The following is a 21,776-nucleotide window of genomic DNA, read 5'->3' as shown; positions in this document are numbered from 1 at the left end:
GGTAGTACCCACTCGATTGTGACCACATCAACAGCATATATATCAAACAAATCCACAATGTGAAAAAGGCCTTCAACCATTGATTGAGAACTATGGGACCAATGGGATAGGCGATAATATATCTGTTGTTATAACTGCAGCTTGCCTGGCCTTTAACAGGTTAATGTAATAAACATTCAAAAGAACCCACTGCAGTCCCTCAATGGATTTCAGACCATAATAATATATGCAAAAAAGCTTTTTTGGACTCCTGTTCCTCATTCTTCTTCTCCAGCGTGTTTATCTCATGATCCTTCCAGGTCTTCCTCAGTTAACAGAAAGTCCAGTTGCGGATAATGCAAAGCTTAGTTTTAGGGATTAGAAAAATTGTAAAAAAACAAAACAAAAAAAAACTGCCGGGGACAGGCATGAAACGTTTTTGAGTTTATTACAGGGGTCAAAGAAGTTTGCACGTTTTACAGCAGGTAAAGAAAACAGTTCAAGCGAATTCCCCCATCGGATGTCATATTGAATGATATTGTACAGTTCTTGCACAACAGACTGGTAGGATCAGACATAGGCAGCGAGTTAGGAGATTCTCTCCAATGAAATACAAGCCCAAACAAATATAGGCATATAAAAAGCCCACTGACTGTTGAAATGAACAAATGTCATTTTTATTGCTGTAAGTGAAACATTGGTGTTGGCGGCAGAAGGAGTGACGGTGCAAGGTTGTGCCGCTTTATGAACGCTTATCAGATGCTACCGAAGAGAGGTAGCCTATTTTATGGTTACATCTGAAAAGCATAGCCCCTTTAACACCAAGAAAAAGGCCTCTGTGACTCGGCCTCCATCCACAACATGGTCTTGGGGCACAACCTGGAAACAACATTGAGGATTTGCATCATGTCTGTGCTTGGCGTCCGATCACAGCTCCAAGTAGCGAGAGGTCCAAATGGACATTGGAGAGCGCATTCTTAGTAACAGTCCCAGTCTTCCGCAATTCTTACTGCACCGGACCCCCTTTCACGCTTCAGAGAATCCACATTTTAATGCCCAAATAAGCTTATATGGTCTCCTCACTTGAAATGGTTCCTTTAAGCCAAGGTCAGTCTTTCATTCTGTAGGTCAACATGGTGGAATAGTGTAGCAAACATCTGGATGCCCAACAAGTCTCTAAATTCAACTCTGATCTGCAAGACTGGAATAAAATCAAATCGCTCCTCTATTAGAGGAAGGAGGTAGGGTATGTGAGAAGGCAGGAGGGATAAGCCGAGTGAAAGACATACCCCACCTCTTAAAGGATTGACTAACTCCGTTTTGGAACTCCTTCAAGATACTGAATATGTTACATCCTCTAAGCCTGCAAATACTTGGGGGGCGGGGGGAAAGGAAAAAAAAAAAAAAAAAACAGGGATTACCCTCCCATCTCCTGCACCTTACATAAATTCTTATCTTTATATATTATACTTATATATTAAAAAAAAAGCCAAGTAAAAGAACAATTGAATATCTTGCCCCTCCCCCTTTTTCCTCTGGCCATGGAGAAAAGAAAACAAAATCAGAACAACCTCTTGTTTATAAAATAAAACAAAGACTGTGGGAAAAAATGAAATCAGTTCAGAAAACTGCAGGGGGAGTGGCACAAAAAGGAGGGAGCAAAGCACAAGCTAATTCCCTCCCCCGGGCCCTCCATGTTGTTTCTGTGCCCAGTCTTATCTCTGCCCGTCCATAGCAGCCATGGCTTTTTGAGGACCTCCAGTGGGTTGAGAGTTGGGAGGCCACACAGGTTGAGGGTGGTGGTGGTGGTGATGGAGGTGTGCGGTGGGAGAGGCTGGAGGGAGCCAGACAGGTTGCTGGTTGGGTGGTGAGGAGGCCCAATAGGGATTGAAGTTGCCTGGTGGGGAGCATGCGTTGGAGGCAGGGCTGCTGCTGTTCTGCAGACTCTCTGAGGTGCGCAGTTTAGAAAACATGGCTAAAGCGTCAGGGAAGTTGGGCGGAGTGGCTGGTGTGTTGCTTGGGGTACACATCTGAAAACAGGTACAAAAAAAAAAACAAAAAAAAAAACAACAGTTAAAGCAGTACTAGACTGATTCTTTCTAGACCTAGAAGGTACGGAATATGCTTAGAATTTTTTTACTTCCCCTTTAATTCATTTCATGCTACTGTCGCACTGATGGTCGTGCAATATATTGTACTTTGTTCTGATTTTCTAGGATTGGAGAAAATAATCATTGTAGCAAATTATCACTCTCTGCCAAAGGGCAGAATTTCAGACAATTCTCATCATTTTCAATTGGAGGTGGCAGGAACCAATCTGAGGTGTCCGTGTGCCAACAGCCTCTCTAACAGGGTCCAGCTTCTCTGTTGGCAACTATAATTTTTGCACTGCTGTGAAGGGGCAATAACCAAGCTATTTCAGTCTTTTGGTTTATTATGGGACAGGTGCAGTGCCAAAGCTTAGTGCTACCCCAAGCTGCTTCTTTTCAGCACCTTACCTACTTGTTTTTCAGATAGTGTGTGGGAGCAAAGGTTGTTCTGAGGTAAATGTGCTAACACCAACAGGCGGAGCCAATCAAAGGTCACCAGAGGAAACACAAACTGAAGGAACATACTCCCTGCCATCCATTTAAAAGGACATGGTTGACTTTTTTGGCACTCCTGTATTGACCATATAAAAAACGAATCCTAGAATCCTAGGATTTGAATATTTTTTTCGAGTGACACATCCCGTAGCACCGCCTACTTGTTTCCCCTTGGCTATCCTTTCTTTTAAAATATTCTGTATGTAATGTTCAATGTTCAGCCTATGACTAAGTGTCCTTGGTAGACACGAAATGCGTCAGGCCATGGTTCTTAATTCTGGAAAATAAAATTAAATGTAAGCTTTTTTTGATCCTTTTACAATCTGACTCCGGTTTCACTATTTTTTAATCCTTTTACAATCTGACTCCGGCTTCACTATTTTTTAATCCTTTTACAATCCGACTCCGGCTTCACTATTTCGTGGGTCCAGGCTTGTGCCAGGCTCTTTTCAAGTTTCCTGGTATCTGCTCCCCTTGCTGAAGGTCTGGGGCATGCGGATTTAGCATATACGGATTAGTATAATTCATATAAAAAACATAGCAATGCTACTCACTGGGGTGCTTGACATATGGAAAAATCCATCATCCCCAGTAAAGTTGTACATCACTGTCATTTAACATAGCGTTGTCTATCTTTTGAAAATGCTTAGAGAAGTGTGCTGTTAATGAAGTACTGAATAAAAGCTGAAGCCGATTATCTGTCTATGCTGAATTGCAGTCCTGGGGTCCGGGGGACCATCTGCAACAATTGTTTGCATTCTCTCTGGCTGCTTTATTTTCCTCCCACCCTGCAGAAATATACTCACGGGTTGAATGGCTCCTGATCACACTGAATCTTTGGTGTGTAAATTTGATTTGAACATTAGAGTGTAAGCTCCATTGGGGGGAATAATGTACATTTGAAATTCAAACGTTTGGAAACCACTTGTCAGAAGCCATATTTAGTTAGAAGGTGAGAAATAGAGCACAGGTAGAATGCAGGAATCAGTGGGTTAAAAAACAAACTATTTGCAAAATGTTTAAACATAGGAACAAAGTAATTAGTAATTGGGACATGGGCAAAAGTTTGGACCCCCACAGCTTGTGAAAAAAAAATTTGTATCCAGCAAAGAGTCTTTGTAGGGCAGACTGGCCCAGGAAGATCTGCGAATTAGAAGTGGGAAAAATCCCTACAATAAGAACCATTTATGCCGAAGGATGAATTACTAAATACTGACTTACTAAGGGGTCCAAACTATTAATATTCCTATTTCTTTGCTGCATCAGGAGACTGTACGGGTCAAAAACGGTCCACTTGCTTTTTTGAAACCCTAAAAATGAATATGGCTAAAAATTCCATATTTTATATACTGAACTTATTGCACCACTAAACGTGTCAGCTTCTCATAGCAGCAATGATCCAGTGCTTTAAACTTGTCACAGGGGGTCACCATCTTGGAAAGTGTTCGTGATAGTCACATTTTCATGGGGTCTAAGCAGCTGTTGAGAAGCTAAGCTTAGAGGTTGTTGTAAATGATCAGCCTTATATTGTGACATTTATATTATGTGTACTGTATATTGTGAGTGGGTCCCTAAGCTCAGTAAGTGACAGCAGCACAGAGCATGTGCAGTGAATCAGCGGAAAAGAAGATGGGGAGCTACTGGGGCATCTTCGGAGGCACAGATCTTCCCCTGCTAAAGGGCTGTGGTTGCCTTGGGCTGGTACAGAAGCCCAAAACACAATGTACAATATTTCTGCCCTACTTCTTTAGTTAAGCTTTAGTTCTCCCTTAAATCAGCTCATTGCAGCTTCTTGGTTAGATGTTTCACAATGGTATTGGCCAGAATTTGTCAATTGTTCATGAAACAATTCCTTGTTCCTATGATTTCAAGTGGGTGAGACAAAATAATTGTGTATTAACTTGTTTTAACCCACCGATTCCTGCAAGAGCACTGCTTTTCAGTTGCCCAATTAACTAAAATATGCAGTTTGGCAATGGGTGTCCTAATCTTTGATTTCGACTGTATAATCTTTGTATAGTACTGTGGCAGCCATAATGGCTGTTAATTTTCCACAACGAGATGTCGTTGAAAGCTGCAGCTACAATTGCGGCTGGTGTAAACAGAAAAATGCAACTACACTCGCAAATGTTGCAGTTGCTATGAGGAAGCCGGGGCTCTGGCTGGTGTAAATTGGAAACCACAGTTTCAATAGCAGTTACACAAGGTTATGCAAGCAAAGCCATATTATTAATAGTAGCTAATGGTCTAAGCACACTGACTACATGTTTGGGACCTGTTATCCAGAATGCTCTGGACCTGAGGCTTTCCAGATAACAGATCTTTCCGTAATTAGCATATTCATACATTAATTCTACTAGAAAATCAAAAAAGTATTAAATAAGCCCAATGGGCTGGTTTTATTATTAATAAGGATTAATTATATCTTAGTTTGGATAAAGTACAAGGTACTGATTTATTATTAGAGAAAAAGCAAATCGGTTTTAAGAATTTGGATTATTTGGATAAAATGGAGTCTATGGGAGATGGCCTTTCCGTAATTCTGAAATTTCTGGATAACAGGTTTCAGGATAACGAATCCCCATACCTGTACTGAGTTAATACAGGGAAAGGATGTCATTTACCTACAACTTTAGGCATACCCTGAGAGTTGGAGGGATGCTACCTCTTAGAAGGCATAACAAAAAGAGATAAATAAGGAAGGTGTGGGGAGTTGTAGCTACAAACTGCAAAGTGATATCTTGCACCTACACACAAACAAGCACATACAGGCTCCTGTACACTGCATCCCAGCCACCCACCTTTCATCTCCTCCTCAGCTTCCTGGAAGCCATTTTACTGCTGTGGCTAAACACTCAGCCCCTGCTGTGTTTACAAGCGCTGGCTGGTCCTAGGTTGTCACACACTTGCTGATCTCAATTCCACATTCCTGCCAGTGGAGACAGTCACACACATGTGCACACTTGCTGAAGGCACTATTCAATCTAAGCCTGGAAAATGTTTTAACCAATTCCACCTTTGCAATGAAATGTAAATGGGTGCAGGAGTAGGTAAGCAAAGCTAGATGGTACTCACCATGTGTTGGTGATGCTGGGCACTTGCGACATTGGACTCCTGGAAAAAGGCGCTGAGAGCAGTCTGTGCAATGAAAAAGAAAGATAGTTCATGTCAGCTGGTGGCTATTTACCTAAACTCTTACAGCTACTGGTCGTACCGAAACTGGATGATGGTGGCAAAATTACACCGATGTTGATATTCACATACAGGAGAAGCTGCCTTTAGACAATACAGTATGAGAGTATAACTTATTATGTGCCAATAACATTCCTTATCTGTATATTTGTATTCATACATATGGCACCATATAGTTTCCCTTAGAGCAGTGATCCCCAACCAGTAGCTTGTGAGCAACATGCAGCTCTCCAACCCATTGGATGTTGCTCCCAGTGGCCTCAAAGCAGCTGCTTATTTTTGAATTCCAGGCTTGGAGGTGAGTTTTAATTACATAAAAACTAAGTATAGACTAAAAACTAAGTAGAGCCTCCTGTAGGCTGCTAGTCCACATAGGGGCAACCAAATAGCCAATCACAGCCCTTATTTGGCACCCCAATGGACTTTTTCATGCTCGTGTTGCTACCCAAACCTTTTTACATTTGAATGTGGTTCCCCTGCCTTAGACAGTACGAGGGTATACAGGGCCGGATTTACATACAGGGCACCCCTAGGCCCGCTATCATTCATCACCCCTGTCCCCTCCATTTTATTTGCTCAAATTTTAATCAGGACCAGAGCAATGAGGATTGGCACACAGGAAATTAAAGAAACTATTGTATCTCCTGCACATCCCCAGTGTTTCTGAACTAAAGGTGGCCATACACGGGCCGATAAAAGCTGCCGAAAAACCGTGTCAGCAGCTTATTGGCCTGTGTATGGGGCCCCCCGACGGGCTTCACCGATCGAGATCTGGCCGAAAGTCGGCCAGATCTCGATCGGATGGGACAAAAAATTCCGTTGGATCGCGGCCGCATCTATTCGTTGATGCGGTCCCGCGATCCGACCGCCCATTGGTATTCGTTAGGATCCGATCGTTGGGCCCTAGGGCCCACGATTGGATCAGCCCGATATTGCCCACCTCAAGGTGGCCATATCGGGGAGAGATCCGCTCGTTTGACAAAATCGCCAAACGAGCGGATCTTTCAGTGTATGGGCACCTTAATGCGGGTGTGGTTGAGCAGCATGCCGCCCCCTAAAATCCTGCCGCCCTAGATCTGGGCTTTGGTGGCCTCTCCACAAATCCGGGACTGAGGGTATAGCTTATTATTGTGTGCCCAGAACATTCCTTCTCTGTATATTTGTAATAATTCATATGGGGGGGATGTGCCATATTGCTTCCCTTAGACAGTACTGTGTGAGGGAACTGCTTACTGTATGCCCAGAACAGTCCTTCTCTGTATATCTGCATTTATACATATAGAAGGGGGCTGCCATATTGTTTGCACTGTACAGTACCATCATATACCTTACTATGTTCACAGAACATTCCGTCCCAGCATTTTTGTGCACAGAAACATTTTTTGCTTGAAAATGCTTTCAAGCATTTACACAAAGGTGTGTCTGCTAGTCTGCTCACCTCAGCTTAGACAGACATTCACATTCGTAGCCTTCAGCAGAACAGCTTCAATTATGTCGGACTATTGGGGTCCCAGGTAAAGCAATTAATAGGGTGGTTCAAACACTGAACAAAAATAGATTCTTCTGTGTACAGATTAAGTTATGCCTATGCAAAGCATTGCAGTAACAATTAAAAAGGATATGTTAGCCACTGCAGCTGAGTCAGTCATAAACAGCTAATCGGAGGTGACAATGCCGAGGTCTGGATGAAACAGCTGAATGCACATAGATTGGAGGACACATGTATGTGTAATAATTATGTATTTGCCCCCAGCACAGATCCCATGCTGCACATGCACAATTGCTTATAGTCTATTTTAGGTTTGGATAACAGCTGCTGCACAGATACATTTTACTAAAACTCCCAGAATCCCCTGACAGCCAATAATGGTGCTGGAAATTTGATTCAACAGGATTCAGAGGGGCTAAGGCCTATGATATGTGGCAGTGTCGGACTGGGACACCAGGGGCCCACCCAAAAATCTTCGACCAGGGGCCCACCAAAATACCTTAGATCAGGGGTCCAATCTCAGTCCTATAATAATTCCTCTCCTTACACAACCTCTATTCTGCTAGTCTCTTTCTTTACATGCTATAATCTATTATTCAATCTATTTAGTCTCTTTGAATAGGTAATAGGCCATGAAATATGCCAAATGTTTTAAAGCAGGAGGGCCCACCGGGAGTTTTCCTGGTATCCCTGTGGGCCAGTCCGACACTGTGCAGTGGTATGCCCACAATTTGGTTCAGGCAATTGTCAGATCACCTCTATTTTCTATATACAGGTATAGGACCCGTTATCAAGAAATCGCTGAATTACGGAAAGGGTGTCTCCCATACACTCCATTATAATCAAATAATCCAAATTTTTACAAATTTTTTCCTTTTTCTTTATAATAAAACAGTACCTTGTACTTGATCCAAATTATGATATAATTAATCCTTATTGGAAGCAAAACCAGCCCATTGGGCTTATTTAATGTTTACATGATTTTCTATTAGACCTAAGGTATGAAGATCCAGATTACAGAAAGATCTGTTATCCGGAAAATACCAGGTCCTGAGCACTCTGGATAACAGGTCCCATACCTGTAAAGAGAATCAGTGGCAACTGGATTCAGGTATTTTGCAACTGTTTTTGCCTGAGCCCAGTGGTGCCATCTGCCTTAAAAGAGAAAACAAAACCAATCGCCGGAAATAACCAAAGCAGTTGTAATTACTAAGAGCAGACCTGCTCTACTTAATATGTAAATAAGCATTTAGCCCGGTATTAGAATAATGCTGCAACATAAAGAGCCGTGAAACAACAGTAGGAGAGAAACAGGAGCTGTGGCTTGGAATGGGACTCTGTATCTGGCTGCTGCAGAACAAGGCGGGGACTAATCTGTCAACAATAACAAAAGGGTGGTGTGACTGCAGGCATGAGGAGGAAGGAAGGGGGGCGGATTAACCCATTCACTGCCAGAGGGGGGGATCACGTACTACAGGATATGACAAAGATAAGCACGTGAAGTGTGTTCGCTTGTTAATGGAAAGCACCAGCTGAATGCACCTCTGTGTATAATAAAGAGCTGCAGAGCAGGAAACACCAAGGCATTTCATATTTAACCCTTTCCCTGCCAGCCGTTTTGTCCTAGATGCGAACATCTACTGCCAAGCAGTTTTTAGATATTTTGCACTCTTTCACTTTAAGGGCCTTTCCTGGGGTGGTCTTTTAGTTAACCCAGGAAAACAATATATTGTTTTTTTCAGGACAACCTGAACTTTCACAATATGCAAGAATTTTGGTGTAATTCTACTTCTCTAAAAAAATATTGGATTCTAAGTGTCAAATAAAATGAAAAAAATCATGTTGCACGAAGAACAATCACATATATCAGAAACATCATTCATTTTACGTACGAGAACACAGCTGATTTAGAAAGGTCTATGTCTCCTGAACGCGACAATACCAAATATATATAGTTTTATGGAGATTTCTCACTTGTATAGCTCAAAATCTACAAGCAGTACACAACCAAATTTCCAAAGCAACACTCCCCAAACGGCATACTTTTGATTTCAAGGCCAAACATTCCACTAACAGTAGGTTTACCCAAGAAAACTACCCATTACTAGAAAGAACAGATTCTGGTGAATCAAAAATGGGTAGAAATATCTTTGTACTCCAAACCACCAAGTTGCAATTGTTTCCTAAAGTTATAGTGTTTTATAGAAATTGGTGAATTTTTTGAAAAATGACCTCAAAGCTTCCACTCTACAGCAACATATCTCCCACACATCATTAGGTATCAATGTAAAACACCCCAAATATAAAATCCTGGGTCCACTGAACAGTTTGATGCCCAATATGAATAGATGTACCCAAGCACGTGGCATAGGAGGCCCCAAAAGGAAGACCCCCCGTTTGTTCTGTAATTTCAGATACTGCAAAATCAACACATTTACATCGTTTTGGGGGGCGGCAAAGGTAGAAAACAGTACGTTCACCCCAGAAAACCATATATTTTCGGAAAGTACACATTCCCCTGAATCTAAATTGGGTATGCATGTCTTTCTACGCCAAAGTACCAAGCCGCAAATCATTCCTAAATTTGGTGATTTTGGGGACATTTCCAAAAATGACTTCAAAATTTCGACCCTGCAGCATCGTATTACCCACATACTTTTAGGTATCAAGACAAATCACCCCAAATATGAAAGCCTGGGGTCCTCTGAACAGTTTGATGCCCAATATGTATAGGTGTACCCAAGCACGTGGCGTATAGGGGCCCCAAAACGAAGACCCCCATATGGTCTGTCATTTCAGGTACTGCAAAATCAACACATTTACATTGTTTTGAGGGGGGCAAATGTAGAAAAAAGTAAGTTCACCCCAGAAAACCATATATTTTCGGAAAGTACACATTCCCACGGATCTAAATTGGGTATGCATGTCTTTGTACTCCAAAGTACCAAGCCGCAAACCATTCCTAAATTTGGTGATTTTGGGGACATTTCCAAAAATGACTTCAAAATTTCGACCCTGCAGCATCGTATTACCCACATACTTTTAGGTATCAAGACAAATCACCCCAAATATGAAAGCCTGGGGTCCTCTGAACAGTTTGATGCCCAATATGTATAGGTGTACCCAAGCATGTGGCATATAGGGGCCCTAAAAGGAAGACCCCCATATAGTCTGACATTTCAGGTACTGCAAAATCAACACATTTACATTGTTTTGGGGGGGCAAAAGTAGAAAACAGTAAGTTCACCCCAGAAAACCATATATTTTCGGAAAGTACACATTCCCACGAATTCAAATTGGGTATGCATGTCTTTCTACGCCAAAGTACCAAGCCGCAAATCATTCCTAAATTTGGTGATTTTGGTGACATTTCCAAAAATCACCTCAAAATATCTACCCTGCAGCATCGTATTACCCACATACTTTTAGGTATCAAGAGAAATCACCCCAAATATGAAAGCCTAGGGTCCTCTGAACAGTTTGATGCCCAATATGTATAGGTGTACCCAAGCACGTGGCATACAGGGGCCCCAAAAGGAAGACCCCCATATAGTCTGTCATTTCAGGTACTGCAAAATCAACACATTTACATCGTTAGGGGGGGGGGCAAAAGTAGAAAACAGTAAGTTCACCCCAGAAAACCATATATTTTCGGAAAGTACACATTCCAACGAATCCAAATTGGGTATGCATGTCTTTCTACGCCAAAGTACCAAGCCGCAAACCATTCCTAAATTTGGTGCTTTAGGTGACATTTCCAAAAATCACCTCAAAATATCTACCCTGCAGCATCGTATTACCCACATACTTTTAGGTATCAAGACAAATCACCCCAAATATGAAAGCCTAGGGTCCTCTGAACAGTTTGATGCCCGATATGTATAGGTGTACCCAAGCACGTGGCATACAGGGGCCCCAAAAGGAAGACCCCCATATAGTCTGTCATTTCAGGTACTGCAAAATCAACACATTTACATCGATTTGGGGGGGGCAAAAGTAGAAAACAGTAAGTTCACCCCAGAAAACCATATATTTTCGGAAAGTACACATTCCAACGAATCCAAATTGGGTATGCATGTCTTTCTACGCCAAAGTACCAAGCCGCAAATCATTCCTAAATTTGGTGATTTAGGTGACATTTCCAAAAATCACCTCAAAATATCTACCCTGCAGCATCGTATTACACACATACTTTTAGGTATCAAGACAAATCACCCCAAATATGAAAGCCTAGGGTCCTCTGAACAGTTTGATGCCCAATATGTATAGGTGTACCCAAGCATGTGGCATATAGGGGCCCTAAAATGAAGACCCCCATATAGTCTGTCATTTCAGGTACTGCAAAATCAACACATTTACATCGATTTGGGGGGGGCAAAAGTAGAAAACAGTAAGTTCACCCCAGAAAACCATATATTTTCGGAAAGTACACATTCCAACGAATCCAAATTGGGTATGCATGTCTTTCTACGCCAAAGTACCAAGCCGCAAATCATTCCTAAATTTGGTGATTTAGGTGACATTTCCAAAAATCACCTCAAAATATCTACTCTGCAGCATCGTATTACCCACATACTTTTAGGTATCAAGAGAAATCATCCCAAATATGAAAGCCTAGGGTCCTCTGAACAGTTTGATGCCCAATATGTATAGGTGTACCCAAGCACGTGGCATATAGGGGCCCTAAAAGGAAGACCCCCCCTTGTATGTTCTGTCATTTCAGGGTACTGCAAAATCAACACATTTACATCGTTTTGGGGGGGGGGCAAAGGTAGCAAAAAGTAAGTTCACCCCAGAAAACCATATATTTTCGGAAAGTACACATTCCCACGAATCTAAATTGGGTATGCATGTCTTTCTACTACAAAGTACCAAGCCGCAAACCATTCCTAAATTTGGTGATTTTGGGGACATTTCCAAAAATGACTTCAAAATTTCGACCCTGCAGCATCGTATTACCCACATACTTTTAGGTATCAAGACAAATCACCCCAAATATGAAAGCCTGGGGTCCTCTGAACAGTTTGATGCCCAATATGTATAGGTGTACCCAAGCACGTGGCGTATAGGGGCCCCAAAACGAAGACCCCCATATGGTCTGTCATTTCAGGTACTGCAAAATCAACACATTTACATTGTTTTGAGGGGGGCAAATGTAGAAAAAGTAAGTTCACCCCAGAAAACCATATATTTTCGGAAAGTACACATTCCCACGGATCTAAATTGGGTATGCATGTCTTTGTACTCCAAAGTACCAAGCCGCAAACCATTCCTAAATTTGGTGATTTTGGGGACATTTCCAAAAATGACTTCAAAATTTCGACCCTGCAGCATCGTATTACCCACATACTTTTAGGTATCAAGACAAATCACCCCAAATATGAAAGCCTGGGGTCCTCTGAACAGTTTGATGCCCAATATGTATAGGTGTACCCAAGCACGTGGCGTATAGGGGCCCCAAAACGAAGACCCCCATATGGTCTGTCATTTCAGGTACTGCAAAATCAACACATTTACATTGTTTTGAGGGGGGAAAATGTAGAAAAAAGTAAGTTCACCCCAGAAAACCATATATTTTCGGAAAGTACACATTCCCACGGATCTAAATTGGGTATGCATGTCTTTGTACTCCAAAGTACCAAGCCGCAAACCATTCCTAAATTTGGTGATTTTGGGGACATTTCCAAAAATGACTTCAAAATTTCGACCCTGCAGCATTGTATTACCCACATACTTTTAGGTATCAAGACAAATCACCCCAAATATGAAAGCCTGGGGTCCTCTGAACAGTTTGATGCCCAATATGTATAGGTGTACCCAAGCACGTGGCGTATAGGGGCCCCAAAACAAAGACCCCCATATGGTCTGTCATTTCAGGTACTGCAAAATCAACACATTTACATTGTTTTGGGGGGGGGCAAAGGTAGAAAAAAGTGCGTTCACCCCATAAAACCATATATTTTTGGAAAGTACACATTCCTGCGAATCCAAATTGGGTATGCATGTCTTTGTACTCCAAAGTACCAAGTCGCAAGCCTTTCCTAAATTTGGCGATAAAAGCAACTGTTTTTACATTTCTGAAAATCGCCTAAAAATATTGCAATTGGCCGCATTTATCTCACCCAATTTCTTACATACAATTGTAAAACACCATAAATATTGATGCCAAGGGTCTACTGAACAGTTTGATGCCCAATATGCATAGATATACCAAGGCAGCTGGCATGTGCGGACCCCAAATAAAAATAGTGAATATGAGTTTTCTCCGCTGCCCATTCGCCTTCTGTGAACATAGACCCTTGACTTCATATTATTTGCCTCAAGACCCTCCTAACAGCAATGACCCCCCAAAACCATACATTTTTGGAAAGTACACATTCTGCCGATTCCAACAAAGATAACGACGTCTTTCTACACGAAACTACCAAACTGCAAAGCTTTTCTAAACATATAGGTTTTTACAACATTTCTGAAAATCGCCTAAAAATGTTGCAGTTTGCCGCATTTATCGGACACAATGTTTTACGTACAAAGAAAAATCTCTCTAAATATGGACGTCAGAGGTCTAATAAATAGTTTGATGCCCAATATGTATAGATTTACCAAAGTATGTGTTGTGTATGGACCCCAAATGAAAAACGTAACTATGAATTTTCACGCTAGCCAACTAAGCTGCAGAAAAGAGAACCCTAACTGTACGTTATGTGCCGTAAGACCCCCAAACTGTAAAAAGACCCCCAGAAACCCATATATTTTTGGAAAGCACATATTTTGGCGGATCAAACTAAGTAAAATCTATCTTTCTATACCAAAGCACCAAACAGCAAAACGATACTAAAGATACATAGGGAACAATAATGCAGGGATAAAATTGCAATAAAACCACAAAAATAGCGTAAATCAATGAAATAACAAAATAATTGTTCTGACAGCGTAATTAGTGGCCGAAATCGATTATCCAATAGTCACGCTGCCAAAATAACACGTTTTTAGGCAAAAAAAACAAAAGATAACAGTATAATGAATTCGTAAAAAAAAAAAAAACACCTGTTTGTGTATACATATTTGTGCACTAATAAAAGTTATCTGAGTGTGCAAATACATGTAAATAAGTGTAAATAAGTGTAAATAACTGTACAAAAGGGACCAAGTGTGCTAAAATTAAAAAAAAAAAATTTAAAAAAATTCCAATCTTTACTAAAATGCATAAATGTACTGTAAGTATGTGTAGGTGCAGGTAAGTGTGTAAAAAAACGTGCACTTACCGTTTTTGGAGCAGGAGAATCGCTGTCTTCTTTGGAGGAGTCCTGGCAGCGTGTCTGCAGAGTTGCTGCGCAGCAGGAAGTGCGTGGGCGGCTCTGCAGGCAGGAAGAAGGTGAGTGTAGTAGCAGACGCTCCATGCGATGCGTCTGCTACTTTGAAGTCGGATCTGCGACAATCGAGTCGCAGATCCGACTTGACAGCCCCCCAGCCTCGTTGCCTAGGGGGCTGTCTTCTCTCCCCACTCTCTGCGGAGGCGGCAAAAGCCGCCGAAGCAGAGAGAGCGCTCAGCTGCTAAAGAACGTACAATGTACGTTCTTGGCAGCCTGAGCATTTGCCTGCCAGCACGTACGCCGTACGTGCTTGGCAGGCAAAGGGTTAAGCAAGGCATGGATAGCCCATTCTAAGCAGTAGGGGGTTTCACGTTTATTTTAGCCTTTTACGGGTAGGGGCACACTGGGCGATTCGGGGAGATTTTGTTGACTGGCGACTCATCGCCTCGTCTTTGCAGCGACCATCCATCCCGAACGCCTTCTATCACTTGCGCTGGCTAAAATGAAAAATCGCCGGCGCTAAAGCACATGCGGCGATTGGTCGCCGCAAAGATGCTGCGATTAGTCGCCAGGCGACTAAATCTCCCCGAAACGCCCAGTGTGCCCCTACCCTAATTTGCACTCTTATCTTAATTCCCTTGTAAAGCAGCTACCTAACTGAACTGAGCAATATTTTACAAAGCTACTTATACAAATATTAATAATATATTGTTCTATTTCTAGCGGAGCCAACTTTTTTTTTTTTTAAAGGCATTGCATAAAGATCTCTATTCTGTATTCTGTTATTATAAGACCCCCCCCCCTCCGTTTCACCCACATGATTGGCCTGGCTGGTTATATTCTGAGCTCAGAACACTCTGCACATATACGTGGGAGATACAATTACTGTATTTATAAATAGACACATGGGTTTCATAACACCCACCCATCCCCCCATACCCTCCTCTATAGGATCTTCAAAACAGGGGTAGTCAGAACATGTTGTAAAACCCAAAACAAAGGGGCCCCTTAAGACCTCTAGGAAAAAAAAAACACTGCTATTTGTCTAAAAAGGCCCTGGGAGGAAATAATAGGTTAATGCGTCTTCTGACCCCGATACATACATCATACACGCATGGCACATACAAAGAATATGTACAGACAAGTTCAACGGTCCGTCTCCTGCACTCTGTATAAGGCTACTGTTTGTATCAGCATTTCTAAGAATTTGTCTATATGTACATCTGGCCCCACAGTGTAGCACAGATACAGTTTCTTGGAAAATCCTTTTGTTTCCTTCTAAATACATTTTTGTGTGTTAGAGAAGATATGCTAAATAACAATGCTTAAATACACACTACTGCCGTTTTCAAATATATGTTACAGCACTAGGGATGCACCGAATCCAGGATTCGGTTCAGTATTCGGCCATTTTCAGTAAAAAAAAAAAAAAAAAAAAAAAAGGTTGCAGCGCATGTCTATTTTTCTCTTCCCCTCACTGATTTGCATATGCAAATTAGGGTTCAGACTCGGTTCGGTATTCGGCCGAATCTTTCATGAAGGATTCGGAGGTTCGGCCGAATCCAAAAAAGTGCATTCCTATATGGTTCAGAAATATGGCAGGGAACCCTACCACCTGTTGTACCACCTGGTGGTCTGCAAAATAGCTAATTTATCCCACTGCTTTTTCAGAGACAAATGTCAGATTTTGATTTATAGCCTAACAATTTTCTATGACTGTATAGCTTTTTAAAATGGCACCATGAGATCTATATATTATATATATATCTATCTATATCTATCTATCTATCTCTATCTATCTATATCTATATCTATCTATATCTATATATATACATATACACACATATATATATATACACACACACACACACACACACACATATATATATATAGATTATCCATGTGTATATCTGTATATGTGTATATATATATATATATATATATATATGACTAGACGTTATAAAGGGGTCTAACTGAAATGAAACATATCAGCTTGTTCATGGGGTGATGTGCACCAGCTTGCAAATCAGCTCTGAAAGACCATACATGTAAGAAACAACTTTATGTCTCTTTTAATCTGTAGCTGCAGTCTAATCCTAAACAAGAGAACCTCGTGTATAGCTGGTTAATGCCATGATACAGTGTATTTAATAAACACTAAAGGCCATAGACGTGCAGATAAAATCCTTGTGTCCAGCGCAGGATTGGATGCAGGGCAGCCATCAGGGGGGTACAGGGGAGAGAGTTGTAGGGGGCCCCAAGGGTAAGGGGGGCCCAAGCCACGCCACACTTACTAGATTAGCCGGGCCCCCCATCTTTCTGAGAGCTGCTGACTTCAGGAAGGCATGGACGTTTAAGGGGCCCTGGCCACCAATTTTCTTATAATGTGTGGAGGGGGGCCCTGGCCACCAATTTTTTTTTCTCATGTGGGGTCCTAGCCACTGATATTTTTAAGGGGGGGCCCTGGCCACAAATGTTTTTTTATGGGGGGCCCTGACCACCAATATCTTTTTATTTTTTATTAACATGTGGGAACCCTAGCCAGCAATATTTTTTTTGTTTTTTTACTGTGTGGTGGGGAGGGCGGACCTGTAGGTGGGGCTTGCGGTGGGCGCAGCCCAGGGGGCCCAGGAAATTTTGTCGTATGGGGCCCTGTGATTTCTGATGGCGGTCCTGATTGGATGTGTCAGTCTCCCAATCTACCACTAACCATTCAGATGAAGTTACGGTAAGTAGTAAAAAGAACAAATCAGACGATTTTCATAAAATCATACGAAACTTTTGGCCGACATACAGTAGTGACATTCACCCTTTGATATTGTCAGATAGGCAATACATGCAGAGATATCGGTAGCTGACAGAAATCTTTTTAACCTGTCCCATCGACTGAATGACTACGAAAAATGTCGAGACGATCCACAAAGTCTGAAAATCGTACAAAACGAGGATTCGCACCACCACATCTTTGCATCTATGACCAGCTTAAGCCATTCAAAGCATAAGTGTGTATATATCAACACACTGCTCTCTGGCTGGTACAGGTATGGGAGCTGTTATCAGTAATGCCCTGGACCTGGGGTTTTCCGGATAACGGATCCTTAATTACTCAATAAATAATCCCAATAAGGCTATTTTTGCCTGCAATAAGGATTAATTATAATTTAGTTGGGATCAAGCACATGGTACAGTTTTATTATTAAAGGACATCATTTTTAAAAACCTGGATGAATTGTATAAAATGGAGTCTATGGGAGATGCCCTTTCCATAAATCGAGCCTTCTTGACAACAGGTTTCCGGATAACAGATCCAATACCTGTAACACGGCCACTAATGTGACAGGTACACACACACACGTAGAAGAATCCTTGAAAAAGGTCCCCATGTGAGACCAAAACGTTGGATAAAATGGAATAAACGATCACATTATCACTAAAAACAGAGTGTGCTGATCCTGCTTCTACATATATTTAACATATTTGATCGAGCACCCATGTGTGGGTACTGTGGGACATATACATCTCCTGACAGGGTGAGTCTGAAATAAAGGGCAACTCATATAGGAATGGGGGGTGACATTGGGGAGTGTACAATTTGCACAAAGAAGGAGCAGAAACAACTCAATCTGTCTGATGGTTAAACAAACAAGGCATTTGATAAAGAGCTTTATATAAATATACACACACACTATCTTCACACCAGAGGCATCACTGTGTGTGCAAATATAGCTTTATTTTTGCACACACGGATTTGTAATGACAGCCATGTGACTGTGTAGGTGTGTGAATGTTAGCACACAATATGCAATTATTTTAAAGGTATTATAATAATTTGTAGATATAAATAGCATTGCAATGCGAAATTGCACAAACCCATGAGAAGAAATTGAAAATAAAGCAGACTGGTGCTGTGTTTGGGTTCAACCCACCAAGCTGTATTTTTATGATTCACTATGTATACCCATACCCAGCTGTAAAGAACTGCAAAATATAATGAGTGTAATACGTTGTGCATTATTATTTTCATGTACAGGTATGGGATCCGTTATCTGGAAAACCATTATCCAGAAAGCTCTGAATTACTGAAAGGCCATCTCCCATAGACTCCTTTTTATCCAAATTTCCTTTTTCCCTGTAATAATAAAACGGTACCTTGCAACTTGATCCACACATATATAGAATTAATGATTATTGGAAGCAAAACTAGCCTGTTGGGTTTATTTAATGCTTAAATCCTTTTATACGGAAAAATCCATTATCTGGAAAACTCCATTCTGGATAACATGTCCCATCCCTGTATTTATAAAGCACCAACATATTCCACAGTGCTGTACTAATTAATGCGCGTATAGAATGAACACCCAGATTTACATACAAAGGAAACCAATACAAGTGGTAACGCGAGCCCTGCCTAATCTTAAAGCATTAGGAAAGGACATCATTTATGACTCCTTCATAATAGCAGGCACCTTTGTGCTTTTTGTATATATATATAATATGCATGTTCTGCTCTTATTGAAGAAGCATACAAAGACGAATACCTGTAAAGCAAAGTGCATCAGTGCCGGATACAAGTTTCTGAAGTATAATACAATATATGTGTAAAGCAATAATACTCACAGTCCCCTACATTGGAATTCAGTAGTGATGTGGCTAGTAGGTGTTGCCTCTGAGGAGCAATTGAGGCCTCGCTAGGATAAGCATTGAGGAATATGTAGGCACATTGTAAACACTACAAATACTTGGCAGGGAGTAAAGTATGCTATAGAGTCAGCCGTGCCTAACTGGAGTTTTGTTTAGAGAGACTGCATCTGCACGCCCCTCTTAATGTTCTCTATTATTTCGCAATCTCTTATTGGACAACGCTATTATAGAACACGTGCTTTATAAATAAAAGAAATACATTAAAATCACAAAATCTGCTTTCTATGTAATGAAAGAAAAGGTAACCCTAAGCCACTTTCTATTGTACATTAAACACTTTTGCTGCATTCAAAATTAAGTGTAAAGTATAATTGCAACGGAAAGCAACGTCTGCCTGCGCTGGTTCGGACTCAATGAAACAATGATGCAGAAAACCGGAAGGACTTTGCCTGCACTGTTTCAAGAATCAGTCCCAGGAAAGAGAAAGGGATAAACAGATATTGTTCTAATAGCAATCGCCGCTGAAAATGTATAATCAATGTATATTGGGGAATTTCATCAGAATGACACTTTTTATTATGCAAAAAGTACTGTTTTTGGGTAGAGTTACCCTTTAGGAGCTGTGTGCTGTGTTTCAGGTGCAGTAGATTATAACAGTGATTATACTGGAGATGATCCAATAATCATGTCTGCAGGCATTATGGGAAGTGTAAATGACAGTATGAATGTGCTCATGTTATGCTAGTATCACTGAGTTGCACATAAAGCCTACAGTCAAATGAAGAAAATTGCCAACATGGGCCCACAGTTGTGTTGGAATTCCAAGAATTCCTTTTTTAGTCAGTGTAGAGAGGCTGCTTGGGAGTTTTTAGAGAGGCTGCTTGGGAGTTTTTAGAGAGGCTGCTTGGGAGTTTTTAGAGAGGCTGCTTGGGAGTTTTTAGAGAGGCTGCTTGGGAGTTTTTAGAGAGGCTGCTTGGGAGTTTTTAGAGAGGCTGCTTGGGAGTTTTTAGAGAGGCTGCTTGGGAGTTTTTAGAGAGGCTGCTGCGAGTTTTTAGAGAGGCTGCTGCGAGTTTTTAGAGAGGCTGCTGCGAGTTTTTAGAGAGGCTGCTGCGAGTTCTAGAGAGGCTGCTGCGAGTTCTAGAGAGGCTGCTGCGAGTTGTACAGAGGCTGCTGCGAGTTGTACAGAGGCTGCTGCGAGTTGTACAGAGGCTGCTGCGAGTTGTACAGAGGCTGCTGCGAGTTGTACAGAGGCTGCTGCGAGTTGTACAGAGGCTGCTGCGAGTTGTAGAGAGGCTGCTGCGAGTTGTAAAGAGGCTGCTGGGAGTTGTAAAGAGGCTGCTGGGAGTTGTACAGAAGCTGCTGGGAGTTGTACAGAGGCTGCTGCGAGTTGTACAGAGGCTGCTGCGAGTTGTACAGAGGCTGCTGCGAGTTGTAGAGAGGCTGCTGCGAGTTGTAGAGAGGCTGCTGCGAGCTGTAGAGAGGCTGCTGGGAAATGTAGAGAGGCTGCTGGGAAATGTAGAGAGGCTGCTGGGAAATGTAGAGAGGCTGCTGGGAAATGTAGAGAGGCTGCTGGGAAATGTAGAGAGGCTGCTGGGAGTTGTGGAGAAAGCACAGGGGAAGGCTAGAGACTGGTGAGTGTCAGTGGTGCAATGCTATCCCACGCATCACAGTGCGCCTGTGCAAGGAGACTCCGTGTTTATATATGTACTGTTACTGTATGTATTGATATATCTTAGACTGTACGAGTCTCTCACCTCAAACTGCCAGTGCGCCGCCTGTAGTAGCTGCTTAGCCTGATCCGCCGCACAACCGGCCGCTAGTACGAACTGATTAATCATAACCTGGTGCCGCAGCTCCTCCATGTTCACCGACATCCCGGTTCACCCCGCGCCGCACTCCCCTCCCTCCCGACCGCCTGCTTGCCTCGCTATGTCCTCCGCCACCTGACCCAGCGCGTCACTCATAGCAAGGGCAGGGTCTGGAAACACATCGCGTGCTCCTATTCGACAAGTGAAACGCTGCTCACGCTTTCTACGTTCCGTCATCGGTCACCCCATTGGCCTTGGCGCCTTGTTTTGGCGCTAGACGTTCTGTGATTGGTGGCATGCTTTCGCACAATTACGCACGCCTATTTTGATGTTTTGGATGACGCTCGTTGGCTGAGAGCTTGTGTTGACGGGCGCAGACACCGGCAGAGCGATCGCTGATTGGCTAAGTGAATGGAAAGTATTCTTGAACGCAGCCGATTGGCCCCTTTCTGTGCGTTAGAACACAAGTCTCTAAAGGTTTCCTTACATGTGATTGGTTACCAAGTACCCGTATGTAACAACAGGGAAATGTGGCCAAGTTCATTGAGGACTTTGTCAAGGGAGAGGCGTGAGCGCCTCATGTATACAAACAGGCAGCTGCAGAGACTAGAAGGCCTGAGTCAGTTTTATACTTGTCTTGACAAAATTCTGCTATAAGCAGAACCTTAGCCAGATATGGGCCTGTATATTATACACAAACAACTAAACAAGAAATAGGCCTGTGTAAATGCAGCACCAAGGGTCTTTTTGTGTCCATCCAAAAAAAGAC

The 21,776-nt window shown here is 42.1% G+C and overlaps 1 protein-coding gene across 1 annotated transcript; it reads right to left on the bottom strand.

Moving 5' to 3' along the window:
- Nucleotides 1-410: 410 nt before the first annotated feature.
- On the bottom strand, nucleotides 411-21,130 carry ubald2.S (UBA-like domain containing 2 S homeolog; the record flags this gene model as incomplete). Its single annotated transcript, NM_001093475.1, is given in 3 exon segments — nucleotides 411-2,009; nucleotides 5,640-5,702; nucleotides 20,954-21,130. Coding segments are annotated over 3 exon segments (498 nt in total). The 3' UTR covers nucleotides 411-1,694.
- Nucleotides 21,131-21,776: the final 646 nt, after the last annotated feature.

The sequence above is a fragment of the Xenopus laevis genome, chromosome 9_10S, assembly GCF_017654675.1.
Source record: "Xenopus laevis strain J_2021 chromosome 9_10S, Xenopus_laevis_v10.1, whole genome shotgun sequence".
Lineage (NCBI taxonomy): Eukaryota > Metazoa > Chordata > Amphibia > Anura > Pipidae > Xenopus > Xenopus laevis.
The sequence above is the reverse complement of the archived record's forward strand: the minus strand, read 5'-3'. Positions and strand labels throughout refer to the sequence as shown.